At 30.6% G+C, this 23,090-nt stretch overlaps 3 protein-coding genes across 3 annotated transcripts; 2 read left to right on the top strand and 1 right to left on the bottom strand.

Annotated features, from left to right (window-relative positions):
- Window positions 1-1,737: 1,737 nt before the first annotated feature.
- LOC126667844 (B3 domain-containing protein REM17-like) lies at window positions 1,738-5,762 on the bottom strand. The gene is made up of 11 exons (XM_050360940.2): window positions 5,511-5,762; window positions 5,104-5,437; window positions 4,877-4,986; window positions 4,554-4,791; window positions 4,055-4,161; window positions 3,735-3,972; window positions 3,282-3,409; window positions 3,167-3,206; window positions 2,742-2,863; window positions 2,425-2,662; window positions 1,738-2,109 (listed from the first exon to the last, which is right to left on the bottom strand). The coding sequence occupies exons 1-11, from the start codon at window positions 5,571-5,573 to the stop codon at window positions 2,054-2,056; spliced, it is 1,674 nt and encodes a 557-aa protein (XP_050216897.1). The 5' UTR covers window positions 5,574-5,762; the 3' UTR covers window positions 1,738-2,053.
- A 910-nt stretch (window positions 5,763-6,672) lies between these two features.
- On the top strand, window positions 6,673-10,272 carry LOC126670165 (UDP-galactose/UDP-glucose transporter 7). Its single transcript, XM_050363834.2, has 7 exons — window positions 6,673-7,172; window positions 7,252-7,357; window positions 7,453-7,698; window positions 8,410-8,520; window positions 8,615-8,773; window positions 9,570-9,713; window positions 9,795-10,272. The coding sequence occupies exons 1-7, from the start codon at window positions 7,132-7,134 to the stop codon at window positions 9,957-9,959; spliced, it is 972 nt and encodes a 323-aa protein (XP_050219791.1). The 5' UTR covers window positions 6,673-7,131; the 3' UTR covers window positions 9,960-10,272.
- Window positions 10,273-15,878: 5,606 nt separating this feature from the next.
- Window positions 15,879-23,015, top strand: LOC126666765 (probable xyloglucan glycosyltransferase 5). Its single transcript, XM_050359624.2, has 5 exons — window positions 15,879-17,061; window positions 20,670-20,978; window positions 21,088-21,378; window positions 21,672-21,785; window positions 21,878-23,015. Exons 1-5 carry the CDS (start codon window positions 16,336-16,338, stop codon window positions 22,520-22,522), a joined length of 2,085 nt encoding a protein of 694 aa, XP_050215581.1. The 5' UTR covers window positions 15,879-16,335; the 3' UTR covers window positions 22,523-23,015.
- The last annotated feature ends 75 nt before the right edge of the window (window positions 23,016-23,090 follow it).

Here is a 23,090-nt window from a genome sequence, read left to right as displayed (position 1 = left end):
AACAATTTATTATTTTAGAACAAAGAGAGTTCTATTTTATTATTTGATAAAGATACAAAAAGTTGCTTCTTCTGTTTTTTTGTCTGTTAAGTAATACTATATTTATCTATAAATACTTGAGCTCTTCAGAATTTAAATGATTTTAACACTTATTTTTTAAATTTATCTTTTTTATTAAATATGAGGTTCAATTTATAATAACCATATACTTTAGGCAAATTGAACTTATTAATCCACAATTGTAGCCTTTTGTCAAATATATTATGGTCTTTGAATTACTTTGTCAATTTGCTATCATTTACTCGATGTATACGTAAAGCTTGGTTATGTTTTGGATATATTTGAAACTGATCACATAGATAATGGATCAAATTGATAAAGTTCAAAAGTTATAATATATTTGACAAAAAGACTATAGTTGTGAGTAGATGAATTCATTTTGACTATATTTTATGTAGTGAACCAGAATATTACCCCCTCCGGACAGAGACGTAGCCAAAAATTAAAATTAAGGGGGGCAAAATTTTTTATGTTCTTAATTAACATGTAAAAATTAAAATCTGTTAAAACTAAGAGGGTCAATATATAACATTTTTTTAAGTAATTTGTACAAACTAAAATTAACTTTCACATAAAAAACTGTAAATTTTTAAAAACAAGAGGGGCAAATGCCCCTCTTGTGGTGCATGTGGCCACACCCCTGCCTCCAGACCGTAATATATGTCGCATTTGAAATTTTTTTTAGTCCATAATATTTGTCACTTTAAAAAATTAAAAGAGCATTAATTGCTATTTTTCCATGTATGTCCCCATTAATTTATTGAAAGAATACAATAAATAAATAAAATAGTAGTCGAAAAATGTAAACAAGTTTCAATATTGGGTAACTTAGTAAAAATGTTTTTAAATTAAAACATTAATTATTATTTTAGTTTGTGTCAAAGCCAAATGCAACAAAAATTATGAACCGGAGGGAGTAATTAACTAATAGCTTAATAAATAGGATTACACTTATTTTTATACTTATAGTTTAAAAAAAAGAAAAAAATATATAATATATTTAATATTCCTATAAACTTATTATCCTATTAGCAATAAAGTAGCTCTACAATGATTCACTTTTAAAAATTGAAAAGGTATTGTTAGAATATTACAATAATTTGACTATAATTAATTAATTTTGTAAAAGTAAATTTTTTTCTACTTTTATTAGAAGGAGAAAGAATATTCATATTACAAAATTATAGTAATTCTAAAAAAAAAAAGTTCAAACATTAAACTAGTACTTGAAAACAAGTTCATACACCCTAATATAATTTTGCTTTTTGCAATCATGATTTAGAACTTAAAATCTGCAAACCATTTCTCTTTTTTATCGAAATTAAATGTTGGTTTCTTAGAACCGAGACTACTTAGTTGTTGCTTTAACTCGCCATAAATGAATGGTAATTACTCAGTTGACGTGTATTTTCTCCTTCACTAGCTTTTAAAGCTTACAAAAATACTAGTACTAGCTTGATAGCAAAATGCTTTATAGAAAACCGCCACAGAAACACTGGAAACGCGTCGCTAAAACCTTTACAGCTCGGGGATATCTTGCATTGCAACTCAATAAACTGTATTACTCTATCATTTCAAAACCTTAAGAATTTTCACTGGATTAAATTATACATCCAGTAACCTGAAAAGGCAACGATCTAATTATTTCGACACGAACAGTTTTAGCGACTAAAGGCATTGTCGTTATAATATGACTTGATTTACTAAGACCAAATTCGTCACCGTTTCATTTTCATTAGGTTTTTAAGGTTTACAAAACACTCTGATTATATTATCTAGCTATATTTTACTAGATTTCAACAGATCATATATATCCTAACAGACAGTCCATAATAAGTAATGACTGACAGATGATACTAAATTCATTTAACATTCAGCTCCAACACTAATGCAAAAAGTGACTTCCAGCAGATAGTAGTAAGTAGTAACTTGACTTGTTCACTATGTAAGCGGCTCGACATCTTCACAATCTTCCGAGTTCCGAGCTTCCCTTTCAGGTGTTCTCTTCGCGGAAGTACTGTCGGTACCTCTCTGTACCTTGTTTTACATCTTTAAAACCAACAAATGAGATCAAAATATAATTTACTACCAATACATAAAGAATGATGTGAGCAAAAAACTATACACTAGGTAACAAAATTAGGTATGCTTGCCAAATTTCTTAAAAGAACATTTAGATAGCTAGCGTGCTCGTTAATATTCCTCATAAATGTTACCCGATAAACATATAATCACACGACATGTCAGCAACAGTCGTTGTGGTTTAGAAAGTATAGTTAGCGAGGCAAAGTTATGCAAGATAAGTGTAATGCAAATATGCAAGAGATAAAAATGAGCTCTTCGTAGGAGGAAAAAAAGACTTACCAAATACTTTAAGTACGGGCCTTTTGCCAGTTCCGATGATTTCGAAAACTAAAGAATCTCCCGGCTTGATCTCATTTCCAGAAGTAAACTCCTTCCAACCATCTTTAATATAAACGTGATTGTATGACTTTTCGTACACTACTTTTGCTGGCCAAGACCGTCCTTTTTGATCGATAAGAATTATCTTGCTGCATATAGCGTCTAGATGGTGAAGCTTTGCAAACTTCATGGGAATGTACTGCTTGGAAGTGTGAATTAGAGTCAGAAAAAAAAAATTGATTTATACATACTTTTCAAAACTTAAAGTCACCACCAACCAATTTGTACAAAGAGATTGTGCAGGATGACAGTTTCTTCGCAAAGAAAGGGGGTCGAAGACCAGAATCAGACGGACAAACTTCTACTTTAACGGAAGTCCGCTTTTCCTTTTCGGGCTTATCTGAATAACCAAAATGAAGAGACATGCAAAGTTTATCATCAGAAGCATACATTAAGCAACGTATCTGCCGAGTATCAGGCGGTCTTCCATGTGGTATGATTCAGAAACTTTAAGTATTATATAGGTTCTCTTTTTCATGTTGTATCACCAAGAAATTTTTGCTTTACTCGGTATTCCAAGCATGGTTTTGACCTTGAAGTAGGAAAATATTACTAGTTGAAGACACAAATCATACCTAATAGTGAACTACATTATCCAAGGCAACTCAAACCCACATAATACAAGAATAAGCGATGAACTTACCGAAACCAGGGTCTTTTGGTTCTTCTTCTTTGGGAATTTTCTGTAATTGAACTCCATACATGAGTAACAATTCATAGCAAGTACTTAAATTGCTATGTATTGGATTAGAACTTACCAGTTTACATTTTCTAGGGTAAGATGCCTTCAAAGTTGCATTAGAGTTGGAATGTCTGGTTGATGAAGAACTACCTCGGGCTTCGTCACAATTCAGGTCCTCTGTAACCTCAGGCTTTGCATTTAGTCCTTTATATAACATAATCAAGGCGATTGTGTTAATGAGAAGTGTCGTCTATAAAAAAAAATATGAAATCATCCTACATTCATCAATCATACTATTCCGATGGCAAATACTAACACCCTGTAATTCTCAAATTATGCTATGTTTCATTAGTGTCACTGATGACTGTGACTTCGCCAACACGGCTACATGCATATGCCAGTGTTAAATTGTTCATATTAAACCAACTTCTTCCCTTAAAAGTATGATATTTGAGAGCTGTAGCGAAATCGTAAAAGAAAAGAGATAAAAGAAGTTAAAACAAAACTTTAAGAGCTCGGGTAAACTTACTGCTCATTTTCAATGAGGGAGTTTTCCCATTCTTAATGAGCTCAAACCTCAATGAGTCCCCTGCCTTAAGCTCATTTGCAGAGCAACAAATAGCCCAGCCACCTCCAATAAAAACACGTTGATCTGATTCTTTGTACCCCAGAGCTGTTGGCCAAGACCTTCCATTTTCATCCTCAATAATCATCTCGCGACGTCTATTGTTTAGACCATGTCGAATTGCAAACTCCATTGGTACATGCTGCTTTCATAATTCTAATTAGAAAGCCTAACAAATTTAAAAAAACAAAACCAAACATATCCATAAGAAGAGGTACTTTTACCAATGGTCTTTTGGCACTATAAGCTGTGAGTTCTGCATCAAAGTAGGGGCCTTTAGGAACAGAAGAACAAACTTTTGCACATTGCTTTTTCTTGTTGGACTTCATCTCTAAATCACGAAACACAATCACAACTCTCTAAAATATGACAGCTACAAAAACAAATTATGTATGAATCTAGCTATCATAACAAGTATCCAAGTTTTGAGTTGGTCTAGCTATCGTTACATATGAATCCATCCCTACATTCATCAATCATACTATCTCGACGGCACATGCTAGAATCAGCGACTCCGATACCACCCTGCCAATTTTCAAATTGTGCTATTTTTCATTAATGTTCACGGCGAGTGTGACTTGACCAACATGGTACTTACATGCATAATGCATAAGCAAGCAGTGTACTATTGTCCACATTAAATTATTTTCTTCCCTTAAAAGTGTGAAATTTGAGAGCTGTAGCGAAATTGGAGCAAAACTTTAAGAAGTCAAGACAGCTTACTCTTTATTTTGAATGATGGAATTTTTCCATTCCTAACGAGCTCAAACCTCAACGAGTGTCCCGCCCTAAGGCCATTTGCAGAGCGACAATTAGTCCAGCCGCGCCCAATAAATGCGTGATTATTGTATTCACTGTAAGACAGATCAGCTGGCCAGAACCTCCCCTTTTCATCCTCAATAGTCATCTCGCAGTGTCTATTGGTTAGACCATGTAGCTTCTTGAAGTTGACCGGTATTCGCTGTTTGGATATACAGATTAGGAAGTCTAACAAACTTAAAAAACAAAATCAAACATATTCAAACGAATAATTACAAGTTACCAACCACTCTACACAACTTGGCACTATAATCTGTCAGTTCTACATCAAAGTAGGAGCACTGAGGAACAGAAGAACCGCCATTAGCACATTGCTCCTTGTTGTTGGGCTTCTTCTCTAAATCACAGAAACACAATAACAAAAGTATCTACATTTTGAGTTGGTTTTCGATTAGTTCATGAAATGGGTACGAAATACAAACCCGGAATACTAATAATAAGAGACCTAGCTTACCAGGGGAAAATGGTTTTGCAGGTGTGTCTTCTTCTTCTTCTTCTTCCATTTGTGGTGGAATTTCAGTTCTTTCTTCTTTTATTGAAAAAACCGGACACTTTCTCTCACAGGTACTATGCCCAAAAACGACGACATGGAAAACCATGTCAGGTTCAAGTCTGAAAACCAAGAACTCGCCAACAATCAACTCATGGTGTCTGCAAAACGCTTTCCAGCCATCTTCAAACCTTCTGCCATTGATCTTAACAGGCCAAAGCTTACCAGCTGAGCTTGTTAGAACAGCTTTCTCCAAGTTTGCTTCCTTTAAGTGCTCCATAAATGCAATGGGAATAAACTGCAAAACCCTAAACACTTTCATTTCATGAACACAACATCAAAACTTTAAGACAAAATGAGAGAAGACTTACAAAATTGTCATCAAAACGAGGAAGAAGTGGCTGGAAGAAGACCGGTTTTTTAGAGAGACTCATACTTGATCTTGATCTTGTGCTTTTGTTTTAGTGTTTGTGTTTGTAAATGTTAATGTGGGGCGAGTCTGTTTAGAACCAACAAATCTTTCCCGAATTGTTTGTCCACTTGGTAAAGCTATGTTCAAATGCATACTATAAACAGACTTCTTTCAGACTGGACTGAACTCAAACTGGCAGGTAATGAAGACGTGTGCTGTTGTCATTTGTCCTTGTAATTAGTAAGGTTCAGTTCGGTTTCAACCGAACCGAACTAAATTGAATTAAATATTTTAATTTAACTGAATTAATAAAGATTTAAAGAAATTAAAAGGAGTCGAAGTGTATTAGTAGATAAGCTGTTCTTTGTGTTTCGATTTTATTTCTTAATCATTTTTGTTAAAATTTAATTGAATTTTTTAAATCAAAATAATTAAAAAAATTATTTTTTAATTAGTATTAAACAAACCAAAGAGATTTATCAATTTAATTCAATCATTCGGTTTAATTTAATATAAATATTTGTAATATATTCGATGAATTTAAGAGAAAACGTATGCAGCGGCTCTTAATGAACTTATAAACATAATTTAGTTATATTTTTAAAATTGATCAAACCAAGTATTTAGAGAATCACGATTTCACAAATTAAACTAAAACCAAACTAGTCGATTCAATTAATCTTTTAATTTGATTAGATATTTTATGTGTAATACTTAACTCAAGTTTATACGTGTAAAATTAAAGCGAACTGAAAAATTAATTTGTTTTTTATAATTGAGTCGTACTCACTAACAGTCTGATCCGGCTTTTGCACGTCAAGAAGTCACCTCATAAACCTAATTGGGCTTACAATGAACTGACCTGATCTAGGCTCCAGCCCAACCCAACTTCTGCTCACCTAAAGTTCAACACGACACCGTCTCAATCTTGACTACAATCGCATTTTTACCAGTAGAAGGAAAGTAATTAAGAGAAGGAAGGTGACAGATTAACTCAAAAATAACCCTAATTAGAGGTCTGATACAGTACGGGTAGCCCCATTTAATTATCTTAAGTTCGAAGCTTCGAACACTTAAAAACTCTAATAAAACCAACAACCCACTACGAAAAGCCTTGATCTTTGCACCCAAAAAATGAGGAATAAAACAAGAAAATGTGGATCAGCCAATCCATTTGCTATCAATGGCTCTCGCAATTTCCATGTTCTTGCCAGCTGGTTGTCCCTATCGCACACTAAACCGCCCCTTTTCTCCCTTCTTTTTTTATTTTCAATTTGCTTTTTTTTATGGATTTTATTATTATTTATTCAATTTTTTAAGCTCCCCATTTCTTGATCCAACAAACACTAACGGGTTTCTTGATTCAGCTAAAAAAGATTGTATCTTTCTATTTGGGTTCCTAATTTTGATGATAAATCTGCTTCGTTTTGGCTTTTTTTAATATTGGTAAAAGAAAAAATTATTGATTTGATGATGTAAAGTGATTAAGAGAGTGGCTGCAAGAGTGAGATTGTTTGGTTTAAAGGGTGTCAGTGTAAAGCTGAGTTCTTTGTGATTGATTTGATATTTTATAATCAGCTATGGAGAATCGAAGTGATCATGAAACTAGTTCTTCTTTAAGGTATTTTTTTTATTTTAGTTCATGTTATTTGTTCTTGTAAGAAGTTGTTTTAATTTAATGATGATGTTGGAAATTATAGTTTGTTTGCGGCTTTATCATATGGGGTTGCTTCTATGGCTATGGTGTTTATCAATAAGGCAATTCTTATGCAGTATTCTCACTCAATGACCCTTCTCACTCTGCAGGTAAAGAAAACTTCTGGCCTCTTTAATTTTGATTTTAGTTTGTTTGGTCTATGTTCTGTTGATGTTAATGTTTGTTGTGTGATTGATTGGTTTAGCAATTGGCAACTGTTTTGCTTATACATTTTGGCCGGCAAATGGGATATGCAAAAGCCAAGGGACTAGATATGCAAACGGCTAAAAAGCTGCTCCCGGTTTCACTATTTTATAATGCTAATGTGGCTTTTGCGTTGGCGAGTTTGAAAGGAGTTAATATTCCTATGTACATTGCTATTAAGAGACTTACTCCACTCGCTGTGCTTGTCGCCGGCTTCTTTTCCGGAAAGGGAAAACCTACAATGCAGGTGTGTGGTTTGTTATCTAACATGGTGCACAATTACTTTTCGCAGTTAGGGGTGTAACTAAGTCGAGTCAAAACACTTTCAAGATCGAGCTCGACCTCGACTCTACAATCTAAAGCTCGAAACTCAACTCGAACTAGATTGAGTTTCATTTTAGGAGCTTGAGTTTGAACTTTGTAGAATAATTGAAACTCAAACTTTACTACTCGACTATCTGTATAGATATTCAAAAAATAGATTTTAATATAAAAATATAGGTATTATTGTAAATATATATAAATATAAAGGTAAAAATATAATTTAATTAAAGCTCCTGAGCTAGCTAGTCCAGTATTTTGATACTCGACTCTGTAATTAACTCGAGATCGAGATCGACCCTATATTAATTGAGTCGATTTCGAGTATTTTTTGAGTCAATTTCTAGTTGTGCATGAGTTGGCTCAATTTGGTTACACCCCTAGTTCTATTGTATGTTTTCAATGAGGTAGATTTGATGTGAATGGTATTTTGTTGGTAATTATTAAACTGTATTCATTAAAATTTCTTTTGGCTTATACAAGTCTTTATAAAAATCACATTAAGTTCCGATATAAAGAACTTGAGTTGAGCAAATAAAATTCTGTCTGATTGCATCCTTGTACAAGCATTTTACATGAGTATTAATTTTGAATATGAAAAACTCATTTACAATTATATCTATCCATTCTATTTCAGGTGACTCTTTCTGTACTATTAACTGCTGCTGGAGTTCTAATCGCAGCACTTGGAGATTTTTCTTTTGACTTATTTGGATACAGCATGGCTCTTACTTCTGTTTTCTTTCAGGTTTGACTGTTACGTCCTTATTCAGTTATTTAAGCATATAGTACGCCATTGTTGTTTTTTGCTCACTTATAGTAGTGCTACTTTAACGATGTAGACGATGTACCTTGTATTGGTTGAGAAGTCTGGTGCAGAGGATGGTCTTTCTTCAGTTGAGATAATGTTCTACAACAGCTTTTTGTCACTTCCATTTTTGGCATTTATAATCATAAGTACGGGAGAATTTCCGAATTCTTTGTCATTGTTATTTGCAAAGGTCAGAATCTCAAACCCTTGTTCTCTAAGATTAAATCTGAAAAATTCTCGATGCTTCAGGAATCAATTTTATGCAAATATTATGAAGGTGTGCACTCATATGGGCTACTCTCAGAGTTATTTGACAAAAAATAAAGTTGAATATTTATTATTGATACACTTATAACTCTTACTATGGCGTCAATTGCTAGTGGTATTCTGGACTATTGATTAGCCACTTACACCGAGGTTCAATTTTTGCCAAGCATCAAGATGAGTCTTTATTTTTAGATGATCACCTTAGATTGGAGTAGATGTGCCTACTTCATGAGTTGCTTTGTTTGTGATAAAATTTTGGGATTTTGGGTTGATGCACTAAGCAATTATTTTCTCCAAGAATGCCTTATAACTTGGAGATTCTCTAAGCGTGGAACAGTATACTGCAAAAATTCATTTTAAATTTGTGTTATGCATACACGACACGAAAAGGTTATTCTAAACCCAAGGGTAGACTATAGAAAAAATATCAATAGCAGAATAAAAGGAATGCACTAAATTCTTAGCTTCGATTCCTTATTTCATGGTGCTGTTCTTGTATTATCTTAAATATCTGAGGCTTTTAATCGCCAGTCTCCTGGTTGAAGTGATGGTTCTCATACATGCTTTTTGTAGTATTTTATTTAATAATCTTATGCTTTGATACTGCTAGCATTAGCATCTGAAAGTTACTTACCTGCAACTTGAAAGGTCTATTGCATGTGTTCAATTGTGTGGCATATGAGACAGAATTCTAACTTGAAAACAGTTAAAAATTGCAGAGTAGTTCTTTATCGCTTATGGTGATTCTTATTCTTTCATTGGTGATGGGAATCGTTCTCAATTACACCATGTTCTTGTGTACTATAGTCAACTCTGCTCTAACAACAACTATCGTGGGAGTTCTCAAAGGTGTTGGATCCACGGTATGTGTTTACTGATCTGCTGTTACACATAATTGAATTTGAGTAATTGGTCCATAACTTATGTTTCTTTAACATTATCAGACCCTCGGTTTTGTCTTACTGGGTGGGGTTCAAGTACATGGTTTAAACGTGCTCGGATTAGTGATCAACACATCCGGAGGGGTATGGTATTCATACGCCAAATACCAGCAAAAGAAGAACAAGCCGCCAAAGGTGGCGATAGACATTGAGGCGCATCGTAAATGATTATATGGTTCGTCCGTGCTTTCGGAAGCGCTGCCTGGCGGTACTGTTGTCGGTTTTCTGTTATAATTAACTGATTCTCCATATATTTACCGAGTATTGATTAACCGGCAATGTGGAAGTGGGTGGGGACAGAATGTTGATGGACGGAGGTGGTTGAAGGACAAATATAGTTAATTTGCAATTATGTTTGAAAATGAAAGCTGGCCAATGGCTGTGCTGTGTTTTGTATTTAGATGTGGACATCTTAGTTGAAGAGTTGGATTGAAACCTGTATTCTTACATCATTTTTGTACTTTGAAATCCTTCTCTATCAGTACTAGTAGTATCTCATTTAGTCAGCTAGGCCGTAATTATACCATAGCTCTTTAAGATCTACCCTATATTTGGATAGTAAAGGCAAAACTACATTATGGTGTTTAATCTTTTGCAAATTTACAACTTTAGTGTCTGAATTTTTAATTTTTATTTTAAATTAATATTTTTATTTTTAAAAATATATTAAACACGTATTCTTAACTTTTTTAGTCATTGATGTGCTATAAAAAAAAAACATGTTTCAAATAATTAATTTTTTATCATATTAACAAAAGAAATAATGGTGGTGTATATACATTTGTTTTTATTTTGCTCAATTATACATTTTTTAATATAGGATTAAAATGACAAATATTAATAATAAATTTAAAATTAATTTTTAGTTTTATTAATAGTATGGTGATCGAAACTAGTTAACGTTTGTAAAAATTTAGATATTAAAATAATAAAGTTTTAAAAATTCAGATAAGAGTATAAACAAACCGAGCCGAGTCCGGATTATGTTAAGTTCAATCTTGAACTTGAGTATACTATACAATTTCGAGTTCAAATTGGCATAGATTTTCATGTTTGAATTTGAACTCAAACGAATTTTTTCAAATGATATTCAATTTCGACTAGAAATTAAATTCAAATAGCTCGAACCCGAACTTGACTCCAAATTTTCAAATTGATTACAAACAACACTCCAACAGTCCAACTCGTTTATACCTATATAGTTCGTATAGTATGAGATTTTTTTTCTTCCAAAAGTAAAGTAGTGAGTAGTGTAATCATGGCATAAATAAGTCCATCGTTTCTTTTCCATTATCTGAAATATTCCACCGACAACTAATCAAAGTGTAAGATTAATTTGTGTGGTGAGAAAAGCAAGTGTATATCGTGTTATGATTCTCTTTTTCTAGCGACCCAAACAAGAATTATTATTACTCATTACCAAATTTACTACCTAATTATTGATAACTCAATCATTTATCTCCTTTTATTTTCTTTTTATATTTGTTTCATTCTTGTGTTTTACAACTATCTATATATGATAACCTTAAGAATAATTAGATTTTATATATGACATATCATATCCCATATTTATTTGCATGCACGTGTGTATGTATATGTTGTTGTTGACATGACACTCTTTTTTTAGTGCTGCCTAGTGCCTTGTTACTTGGGGGAATTTAATTAGTACTAGTAATAAATGAGATGTGTTGCATAATTAATTACTTACAACTATAATTATATTAAATTGGAAGAAATATTACAAAGAAATTTTTTTTAGGTAGACTCAGTTCACCACACTATCTGTGGACTAAAACTATCACATTATGACACGTTATAAAAATAATGAGTTTATCGTAATATTACTTTTCAAAAGTGTCAAAAAGTAATAAACAAAATTATAAAAATGCCCATATTTTAATGACGTATCATAATATAATAAGCTATTACACGGATGACGTGATAAACTGAATTTACTTAAAAATCTCTCATACTACATAATCTTATAATTGGGAGATCAAATACTATGCGGTAACTTACAAAAATGTAACCCACGTAGCAAATTGATGATAAAATTGGAGAATTATATTATTGTACTGGATCGCAAGCTACATCTAATTAAAGGTTCAATGATTAATAATATAAGTTAATTAATGTCAAAATCCATATCTTTCTCAATAAGTAAACTCAGAAATCCATTTTCATGCCCAAAAACAACCTATCAACTTTTGGACTATCTAACTAATCAATTCTCCAACTTGCATAATTTCATTAGGTTTAGGCTTTTAGCCTCTCTTTTTCTTTAAGATTAAAAGAAAATCATTTCTATAATAATTAACAAGATGTGCACTACTATTCATGAAAGTCGTTAATCATTTGCAGAAACTTATAGAATTTGATGGAATGCCTTTGTACTATTAATATATAGCAAGTGTTATTATTATTTTTAAATATCATCTACCCTTATTAATTAGCACTTAGCTGGATTATTAAATTGATACCACAATAAGCATAAGCGTCCACTACTTTATTTGGCATTAATTGTCTACTTTCTATTTTAACAATTCCCTGCTTGTTAGTACTTTTTTCCTCCATCCCAATTAAATTGTTCATTTTATCTTTATCACACAATTTATAAAAAACAATTATTATTATAAATTTTATAAAAAAATTCTTATTTTTTTGTCATTATTGTTATTTGATATAGTCTCCACTTACAATTTACTCATTAGTAAAATTTTAAATAAAAATAATATAAAAAAATTAAATATAAAAATTGTTATTTTTTAAAAGTGTGACACAAATATTTTTTAAAGTGGACAACTCTATTAGAACGGAGGAAGTAATATATAACTAAAAGAAGAGAAGGCAAATAGGGTATTGAAGAACTAATTCGATACCCTTCCGTATGAAAAAGACAGAATTGTTTTTATTTCACACATTTCAAATTATAGGTTTGTTTCTATTTTTAGAAAGCAGTTAAATTAATAAATATCTAAAATATTTTTAATTGAATTCGTTTTAGTCAATTAAATTAAATTGATAATGGCTTTGATAACGACAATAATTAATGCTTTTTTAATAGTTTCAATATTAAAAATATTTTTATACGTATTTTATGAGTGATTTTGAATTATTATTTAATAAAAATATATTAAAAAGATGAATGTACTAATTATTTTACAAGGATATGGGAAGTTAATATTATTCTAATTAAATATACTAAATTTTTTAGAATGAGTGTAAATCAAATAAGCCTATTATTTCCGAAGGAGAGAGTACTAAATTTGGCCAATCTAGAAGTCCTTATAATATTAGCTTATATCTTACTTGATCCTTATTAAAAAATTTAATTTTGAAGAATTCTTTTATTCTAAATTTTGTGTACATGTGATCTTTATTGGATGGAACTATGTAAGATTGGCATTTTAAAAACCGAACAGACAGCCAAAACTTATGGTCGGTTTAACCAGATGAGTAAAATAGTAGAAAACAATTAAGCCTAAATTGTATGGTCTATGTTCCTTTTAGCAATTTTCATGGCTCAATATCAACAAATCCAAGGAAAAATTATCAAATATAAAAAAAAACGGTCGGTTCATTCAATTTTTTTAAAAAAATGTCAATTCGTAGGTGCATTCTGATTATACCATTTCAATCTGGTTAGACTGCACTTTTTTTAATTTTTACGAATGAATTGGACTGGATTGTTGACTGATTTTCATTTTAACTGATTGAATTAGTCCGCTACATGCTTTAATCACTTCATAAGAGGTTGCGTTTCATGCAAATCAAAAGGCCCATATTTTATATAAAAAAACATTACAAGCACACAAAAGTAACAGTTAAATAACTCTATAAAACCAAAATTTCTTTTTATAAAGATCGGGTAAAATAGAAGTTAAAGCTTCTCTTTCTAAAAACTTTCCTCTCCCGTTTCTATAGAAAGCTTCTTCTCTACTTGGCTAATAATCACTCATGAACCTTAACCTTTAATAAACCTATCAATAAACCCTTAAACTTTTAAAAACGGTTAGTAAACCTCTCAACTTTTGTGCCGGCGCTCTTGTCACGATACTTATGACAAAAATATCTTTCAAAAAAAATTGGCGGTTAGCGGCGCTACATCACCAAAATTTCAAAAAAAAAATACCTAAAACACCCTTAAAATAATTCAATCAAACCAAAATTCAGCCATATTCAATCCAACCAAACCAAAACCTAGCCACAAAATTTAACCATGCCATCCATTCAGCCTCTAACCGCCGCCAGTCAGGCCACCACCGTTTCTTGTCATCTTCTCAGATGAATGTCTTTTCAAATCATCACCTGAGAAGGTGCATCTTCTCAGATGATGCATCTGAGAAAATGTTCGTCTTCTCAGATCCATCTGAAAAGACATGTTCGTCTTCTCAGATCCATCTGAAAAGACATGTTCGTCTGTTCTTTAGATCTGTTCTTGGAAGAACAGAGGGCCATCGGAGAAGACGACCGGTGGCGGCGGATGGTGGTTAACCAATGGTTCGGTTGGATTTAGTATGATTGGGTGGGTTGTTTGATTGATTTGAGTGTGGTTGGGTCTTGGTTTGGTTAAATTATTTTAGCGGTGTTTTAAAGGTTTTTGAATTTTTGATGACGTGGCGCCGCCTTTTTTTTAGTCTTTTTGGCGCCGCCAACTGCCTTTTTTTGTAGGATTATTTTCGTCCATAAGGACCGTGAATGAGCGACGCCACAAAGATTGAGGGGTTTACTGACCGTTTTTAAAGAGAGAGAGGGGGGGGGGGGGGGGGGGGGGTTAAAGGTAAAAAGGTCCATGGGTGATTATTAGCCTCTCTACTTCATCTTTTAAAGAATGGGAGAAGGTGATTTTCTAATCTTAATCGGAAATCACCTCCTCTCCATTCAAAAATATTTAATATTTTATAGCCTTAATCTTTATTTCAATAAAATTTGTTTGTTTGATAGTTTATGTGATATGGATCCTGGTGTTTTTTTTTGAATGAAAATTTATGATTTTATATTTTTTTTGTGATTTGTTTTTTTAAATCTCTCAAGAATCTCTTGTTCAATTTTTATAATCAATTTCTTATAAATTAAAGAATTTGGAAGGTTATAGTTCTAAATTCTTAGAGTCTCATTAAAGATGAGGATCGGAAATACTAGAGTTCAACGGATGGAACGAATTGTTGATCAAATTGGAAGGATAAATCGAAATACTTGCTCCAATGAAACTTCGTTCTTAAATTCTCTTTCAATTCTCTTATACGGAATCGATGTTTAGATTTGTTTTATTCCGATTTATATTTTACTACCCCCTCGCTTTGTTCGATAAAGAAAACGATTCGCTTATATCTTCAGTTGTTTGTTAATATGTTAGATCAAATATTGAAAGATTATATATTACTCTTGTTATATTACTTTATATTTGCAAGTTATTCTTCATGTACTTGTGGGAAAAAAAATAGTAAAACAGAAGTTAATAATAAATCAACTTATGAATGAGTTAAACCTAATAATATAATTTATTTGATTTTCTTTTGGTATTTGTTTTTATTAAGAAAGAAAGAAGATTTGGACAGCTAGATATGTATGTCCATACCCAATTTCTTGGAAAGACATTCCTACCTCTCATATCATTGCCCTTTCTCCAACAAAGAGCAAGGGCTATTTTGACATTTCAGGCCATTTCAAGCTTAGATATGTATATTTATTTTCATATATGATAACATATCCAAATTAATTTTAAGTATATAGACAAAAAAGAAGCACCTGAGAATATTCTTCTCTCATTTTTCACATCATAACCGACACGTTCCAGTCAAAAAATTTAAGGTTAAAACTTAATGTTCAGTTAATATGGTTGGTTAAGGTTAAGACAAAGTTTGGATTATTGTAAGAAAATGGAATAAAACCTTGACAAAGAAAGCACATTTAGTGATTAATAAAACAATATTCATGTTCCCTGATTATGATTTTCAGCTAACCCAATCTCTTAAATTCTTTAATTATCATCCAAGATAATTTAGTCAAACCTCATAGACTCTTTTCATCAACATTTTCAAAGATAAGAGTCTTACTGTTTACTTATTAGTCAACTTATAATCTAGTTGCTATTAGTATGCATGTTTAAGCTTTTTCTTTTTAAAAATGTATAAAATAGGCACACAATATTACTAAATTTTGCTAAAATATGAAATGAAAGCAAGTGGTAAAATTGAGCAAAGTTAAAGTGGAAATGGTAGGGCTTTAGTGTTGGTATTATCAGACAAGTACACATGGTGTTAGGGTCTCTTACAGCTACAAACTGATACCTTTCTTCATAGTATTTTTGCCATGTTGGATCTGCTACTGGTGAAAGATTATGTCTTTAGGAAGACAAAGAACAATTTCTCATTCTTTCTTACTACTACATTGTAGCTTCTTAATTTGAGGGTTTTGTAATTTTTCCTTAAATGGGTATGTCTCAGTGTTATCTCTTGGCTTTGGGATCTGGGTGTTGAATTTTGATCAGATTTGTGTAATAAAGTTTGGCTCTTTTTTGTTTTTTGGTGAGAAATTAAGAAAAATGGCACCAAGATTGGATTTTTCAGAGTGGTGGGCTAAAGACAGCAGCAAAAGGGGAACACCAGTAGTGGTAAAAATGGAGAATCCAAACTACTCAGTAGTGGAAATCAACGGCCCAGATGCTGCATTTCAGCCTGTTGAGAAAAACAGAGGCAAAAATGCTAAGCAAGTGACATGGGTGTTGCTTCTCAAGGCTCATAAAGCTGTTGGCTGTGTTGCTTACATGGCAACTTTCTTTTGGGCATTTCTTGGAGCTGTTAAGAAAAGATTGATCTTCAGACAAGGAGTTACAGTTGCTTCTGAGAAGTTAGGGAAAGGAAAACTGGTTCTTACAGTCATTAGACTGTTTCTAGTAACTTCTTTGGCTATTTTGGCTTTTGAAGTTGTTGCTTATTTCAAAGGTTGGCATTATTTTGAGAATGCTAATCTTCATATTCCAAGAACTTTGGATGTGCAGGGATTATTACACATGTGTTATGTTGGATGGATTACGTTTCGAGCCGATTATCTTGCTCCTCCTATTCAACTTCTGTCTAAATTCTGTGTTGTTTTGTTCCTTATTCAATCTTTAGATCGGATGATACTGTCTTTAGGCTGCTTTTGGATTAAGTTTAGGAAGATTAAACCAAGGGTTGAGAAGGATCCATTCAAGTTAGTTGATGCTGAGGCACCAGATTCTCCGTTTCCTATGGTTCTTGTTCAAATTCCAATGTGTAATGAGAGGGAGGTAATATTTCTGTTTCTCTTGAATATTTTCTGTGTTTTTATCCTTGGTAAATTTGTAAACTGATGTTTTCTGTTTGTGGAAATTTCTGAATTTGTGAGTTCTTGTGGATTTGAGAGTGACTGGAAATTAAGAAGTAAGAAATTGGGAAAAGAAATTTTGTATTTTGTAGAATTCATTTTTTTACTAACTTTTCCACGAATAGGGTCGGATTATTTAGTAATCCTACAAAAATATTTGCCAAATTTAGGTACCACTAGGTCGATGCCCGCGCTTTGCGCGGGTGCGATTGAATAGTTTTATAATTTTTGAAATATTTATTTTTTATTTATAAATTTTTCTGAATTTTTAATTTGTATTAAATTAATTAATTTAACATTTTAAATTAATTAAATTCTTATAATTCTTAATATATAATTTAGTTAATTTTAGTGACTAACCATTAAAAAAACGTATTTATTAAATTATAAATATTATTTATAATATAATTCTTCAAATTTCTAGCCATAGATTGTTTTAAATTATATAAATTAAATTTTAATTGGTTTAAATTTAAATTAAATTTAAAAAATACATTTTGTTTTGTAACATGTAAATATCAATTATATATTAAAACTCTTTAAATTTTATAACTTATTATTATAAGTTTAAATAAAACTTTTCAAATTTATAAAATAAATTAATAATTAATTAATATTTTTCATATTTTTATCATATAATAATATAAAATTATTTCATATCTCATAATTAAATTTCTAATCTTTATAGTACTATGTTTTATAGTTTTTTTTGTAATAAAGTTATTTTTATGTATTCTTAATTTATTTATTAATTTATAATAATTATACAATAAAATTTATTGATTGGATTTAAAAAAATCATTTATATAACTTAATACAAATTAAATTATTAAACTTATTAATAGTAATTAAATATTTAATTTATTAATATGATATAATATTACTATTAATTATTGATTAAATTCTACAAAAATTATACATATAAAATAACTAATAATTATTATTATTACATTAAAACTATAAACTTTGTCGTTACGTTTTTTAAAACTTATTACTAAAATTTTTAAAAGCTCTTTATAAATTAATAATGGTATGTGTAACACATTATAATTTTTATATTTAATTTTTATGCTTAATCTTTAATATTTTTTTAAAAAATTGTATTTTGATAAAATCAAATATTCAGACTTTATCTCTTTAATTTGGATGTGTTTGTATTTTCTTATAATATTAGTTGGTTTTGACATTTTAACTATTACATCGAACACTCCTAGTATTCTATACTATAAGCTATCATTGTAGTACAACTACAAACAGATATATAGTGTATACTCTTAATATATTTATATTTAAGATAAATTATTGTCATATAAAATGCTAATAATATTTAATAAATTAATATAAAATTTATTTTTATACTATTTTAGAGATAATGGTAGCATATTAATTTTTTATTTATAAAGACATCAAAAATTACATTCATATAAAATTTAATTATTCATATACCTTTTATAGTTTATGATGAACATATATATTATTTAATCATGCTTAATAAAAAAATTAAGGATCAATTTATATTCATACATTTATAAATGGACATACTTTTATCTTTTTTTTAAAGATCTAACACACAAATATTGGCCTCAATTCACATGATCTCTCTATATATTCAATTTCTTTAAAAATGACAAATACAAAAAATATAATAAGAAAAGGTATTAAAAATATGAGAATTAATAACATAACTTTTTACCACTATAATATATCAAATTCTATAAAAAAAAGTTACATCCATTTTGTATAGATATTAACGATCTTAATATAATAAAAGAACATATGAAAAATTTGAACAATAGAGGATTACCGGAAACACATACCATGATAGTAGTCAACAAATCGCATCTTTCCGAAAGAAAAATTCATCTATGGCGTGGTCTATTACGTGAGCAAAGAGTAAGAGACACACATATATATAGTGGTTACTTATCATCTATTCAATGTGAAAACTCTTAAGATTTTATAACTTATAAACATAAATAAAAACTTTTTAAATTTCATAATCATTAAATTATAATTAATTAAATTAAATTTTATAAAAAAATTCGTATTCTTAACATATAATAACATATTAACAAAATAAATTTCAAAATTTAAGTTTTAGTTTAAATAACATTATATTAATAAATGTAATGTTCAATAAAATGTATTCTAAAATTGTTTATTAATTTAATATATTGATTGATTTAAAAGAAACTATTTCTATAACATGCAATAATTTAAATTATTAAACTTTTTAATATTATTAAAATATACAGTGTTGATTTTTTATATTTCATAACATATAATATTAATATTTTATGGATTAGAATTTGTAAGAACAACATCTAAACAATATAAATATATTAAAACTTTTAAAAATTTAAATCATAAATTTTTAAATATTGTTGGTTAATGTTTTTACAAAATTCTTTATATAATATTAATTATAAAAATTAATTAGACATTTAAACTTTTCAATTCACAACTATTAGACTTTTAGAATTCTATAAGTTTTAACTTTTAATATTTTATAACTTCTAATTAATGAAATAATAAATAAATTTTAAATAAAAAATTATCACTTGCCAATTTATAGCCAATCCACAATACTTAATTTTAAATTGAAGCTCAAGATTATAGTTTTTGATGATAAAATTTTACAAAATTCTTTATATTATATTAATTATTAAATTTATTATATATTAAAACTTTTCAATTCATAACCATTAAACTTTTAAAATTCTATAAGGTTTAACTTTTCATATTTTGTGACTTCTATATATTAATAAAACTTTTCAATTCATAACCATTAAACTTTTAAAATTCTATAAGTTTTAACTTTTCATATTTTATAACTTCTATATATTAATATTAATTAATGGAATAATTAAAATATTTAAATAAAAAATTGCCACTTGGCAAATTCTAGCTAATCCACTTGTCAAAATATGCTTATTGCTAATTAGAAGTTCAAGATTATAATATAATATAGATTAAATTAATTATATATTAAAACTTTTCAATTCATAACCATTAAACTTTTAAAATTCTATAAGTTTTAACTTTTTGTAACTTCTATATATTAATTGAACTTTTAACTTTTCATATTTTATAACTTCTATATATTAATATTAATTAATGGAATAATTAAAATATTTAAATAAAAAATTGCCACTTGGCAAATTGTAGCTAATCCACTTGTCAAAATATGGTTAATGCTAATTTGAAGTTCAAGATTATAATATAGTATAGATAGATTATAACCATTAAACTTTTAAAATTCTATAAGTTTTAACTTTTCATATTTTATAACTTCTATATATTAATATTCATTAATGGAATAATTAAAATATTTAAATAAAAAATTGCCACTTGGCAAATTGTAGCTAATCCACTTGTCAAAATATGCTTAATGCTAATTTGAAGTTCAAGATTATAATATAGTATAGATTACCACTGAGTAGAAGTCTCCACTATAATGTATAGAAGTGGCAGCATTTTTTTATGTTTGGAATTTTGATTTTCATAGGCGTTTTTTCTGGCTTCATGCAGGTGTATGAGCAATCTATCTCTGCGGTATGCCAAATTGATTGGCCAAAAGATCGATTACTTGTTCAAGTTCTTGATGATTCTGATGATGAGAGCATCCAGTGCTTGATCAAGGCAGAGGTTGCTATGTGGAGCCAAAAGGGCGTCAACATAATTTACCGGCATCGTGTGGTTAGAACTGGTTACAAAGCTGGAAATCTCAAGTCTGCAATGAATTGTGATTATGTAAAGGATTATGAGTTTGTTGCTATATTCGACGCAGATTTCCAACCTAATCCAGATTTTCTTAAGTTAACTGTGCCTCATTTCAAGGTGGATAGAAACAAAGAATCTCTTATTCAGTGAACAGCAATTTCTGTTGATGTTCTTTTATTTTTGTTGCAATAGACTCGTATTGATTCTCTTTTATCTTGTATTACAGGATAATCCTGAAATAGGACTCGTTCAAGCGAGATGGTCCTTTGTGAATAAGGATGAAAATTTGTTGACTCGTCTCCAAAACATTAATTTATGTTTCCATTTTGAGGTTGAACAGCAAGTTAATGGCATATTTCTAAATTTCTTTGGTTTTAATGGAACTGCTGGTGTTTGGAGGATTAAGGCCCTCGAGGAGTCAGGAGGTTGGCTCGAACGGACAACTGTAGAGGACATGGACATAGCTGTTCGTGCTCATCTCAGTGGTTGGAAATTCATTTTCCTCAATGATGTAAAGGTAATCTTCTGTTTCCATCGGCAACTCGGCATAAGATGAAGTTCCCATTATGTTGCAATGACTGCTCCATGATATTGCAAAAATTCTCTGAAACTAATGCACAAATGATAGAAACCTATGTTTTGTCACAAACTCTAATTCTTCTTCTAAATGATCATAATCTCTATGTGCATGCAAAAATGTTTGTGGATACTCTTGATCGGAGAAAATAAGTGCATCATATTTGTTTTTCTTTAAAAATTTGCTATTTGGTGCACATCCTGAAAGTGTAAATTACGTGCTTAACCTTCTAGGTTTTCTGCGAAGTCCCCGAGTCCTATGAAGCTTACAGGAAGCAGCAACATCGCTGGCATTCCGGTCCTATGCATCTATTCCGCTTGTGTCTTCCAGCTATTATAACTGCTAAGGTATGTTGCATGCTAAATTTATATCTTCCAATAAATAATGTACTCAGTAATCACTATGTTACTAAAGGGCCTTGAATGCTTCAATTTTGCAGATAGCAGTATGGAAAAAAGCAAACATGATTCTACTGTTTTTCCTCTTGAGAAAACTCATTCTTCCATTCTATTCCTTCACATTATTCTGCATAATTCTTCCTCTAACCATGTTCGTCCCAGAGGCTGAACTACCTATGTGGGTTATTTGCTATGTGCCTGTGTTTATGTCATTTCTCAACATTCTTCCGGATCCGAAATCCTTCCCTTTCATTGTTCCGTACCTTCTCTTCGAGAACACAATGTCGGTTACCAAATTCAACGCGATGGTATCTGGATTATTCAAGTTGGGTAGCTCTTATGAGTGGGTAGTCACCAAGAAAGCTGGTAGGTCCTCAGAGTCCGACTTACTTGCTGCTGCTGAGAGGGATTCAAAGGCATCGAACCTACAACAGATACATCGAGGAGTTTCCGAGAGTGATCTTGGAGAATTGAACCGATTAAAGGAACAGAAAGAAGCAGCTTCCAAACCTGTTAAGAAAGTAAACAAAATTTACAGAAAAGAGCTAGCTTTGGCATTCCTCCTGCTCACAGCTGCAGTCAGGAGCCTGTTATCTGCCCAAGGAGTCCATTTCTACTTCCTACTGTTCCAAGGTGTGACCTTTCTCGTCGTGGGTCTTGATCTAATCGGTGAGCAAATGAGCTAGTTGATACAAATAGGAGCAAGCAGTACGAAAAGTTGAACCCACGACAAGCTCATACTTGGCTTATATGAAGATTTAACCATTTCACATCACGGTGACTTACAACTTGGGGAATTTTAATCCTTTTCTTTCCCGTAGAAAACAGCGGTGAAGAGGTATTGTTCGAGTTCAATAAAACGAGTTTCCATTTACTAGTTTTGATTTGGGGAATCTAATAGTTTTCATCAATCACCCCCAACAATATAGTTACACATTATTGTTATTTATAGGAAGGATTTCAGATTTCATTGTTTTTTCACAGTTGGTACATTGTAAAGTCAAAAAAGACAAAAAAAAAGGTTTGAGTGAGGTGCAAAGATGAACTTTGCTTCAAGATTTTCAGATTCTAAGTGTGTTAATTTAAGACACTCTTATGTACATTCATCTATTCTTTTTATCCAATGTAACAACAATTATCTCCCTCTGCAGATATTTATTCTTTTTGTTTCTTCTGTTACATACTTCTGTTGAATTTGATTTTATATATCTGTATGCATGTGCACATGTTTGTTTCAATAATTTTCTTTTCCGA

Source organism: Mercurialis annua, linkage group LG2, assembly GCF_937616625.2.
Source record: "Mercurialis annua linkage group LG2, ddMerAnnu1.2, whole genome shotgun sequence".
NCBI lineage: Eukaryota > Viridiplantae > Streptophyta > Magnoliopsida > Malpighiales > Euphorbiaceae > Mercurialis > Mercurialis annua.
Note: the sequence above shows the minus strand (reverse complement) of the source record. Positions and strands in the feature narration are given on the sequence as shown.

Bases quoted from the DNA above. Each gene is read 5' to 3' on its own strand.
- LOC126666765 (XM_050359624.2), top strand. From the start codon at position 16,336: ATGGCACCAAGATTGGATTTTTCAGAGTGGTGGGCTAAAGACAGCAGC. The intron at 21,379-21,671 runs GTAATCTTCTGT...TTAACCTTCTAG, and splicing joins TTTTCCTCAATGATGTAAAG to GTTTTCTGCGAAGTCCCCGA. The intron at 21,786-21,877 runs GTATGTTGCATG...TCAATTTTGCAG, and splicing joins CAGCTATTATAACTGCTAAG to ATAGCAGTATGGAAAAAAGC.
- LOC126670165 (XM_050363834.2), top strand. From the start codon at position 7,132: ATGGAGAATCGAAGTGATCATGAAACTAGTTCTTCTTTAAG. The intron at 8,521-8,614 runs GTTTGACTGTTA...TTAACGATGTAG, and splicing joins TTACTTCTGTTTTCTTTCAG to ACGATGTACCTTGTATTGGT. The intron at 9,714-9,794 runs GTATGTGTTTAC...TAACATTATCAG, and splicing joins TCAAAGGTGTTGGATCCACG to ACCCTCGGTTTTGTCTTACT.
- LOC126667844 (XM_050360940.2), bottom strand. From the start codon at position 5,573: ATGAGTCTCTCTAAAAAACCGGTCTTCTTCCAGCCACTTCTTCCTCGT. The intron at 4,987-5,103 runs GTAAGCTAGGTC...TCTGTGATTTAG, and splicing joins TGCAAAACCATTTTCCCCTG to AGAAGAAGCCCAACAACAAG. The intron at 3,207-3,281 runs GTAAGTTCTAAT...GTTCAATTACAG, and splicing joins ACCCTAGAAAATGTAAACTG to AAAATTCCCAAAGAAGAAGA.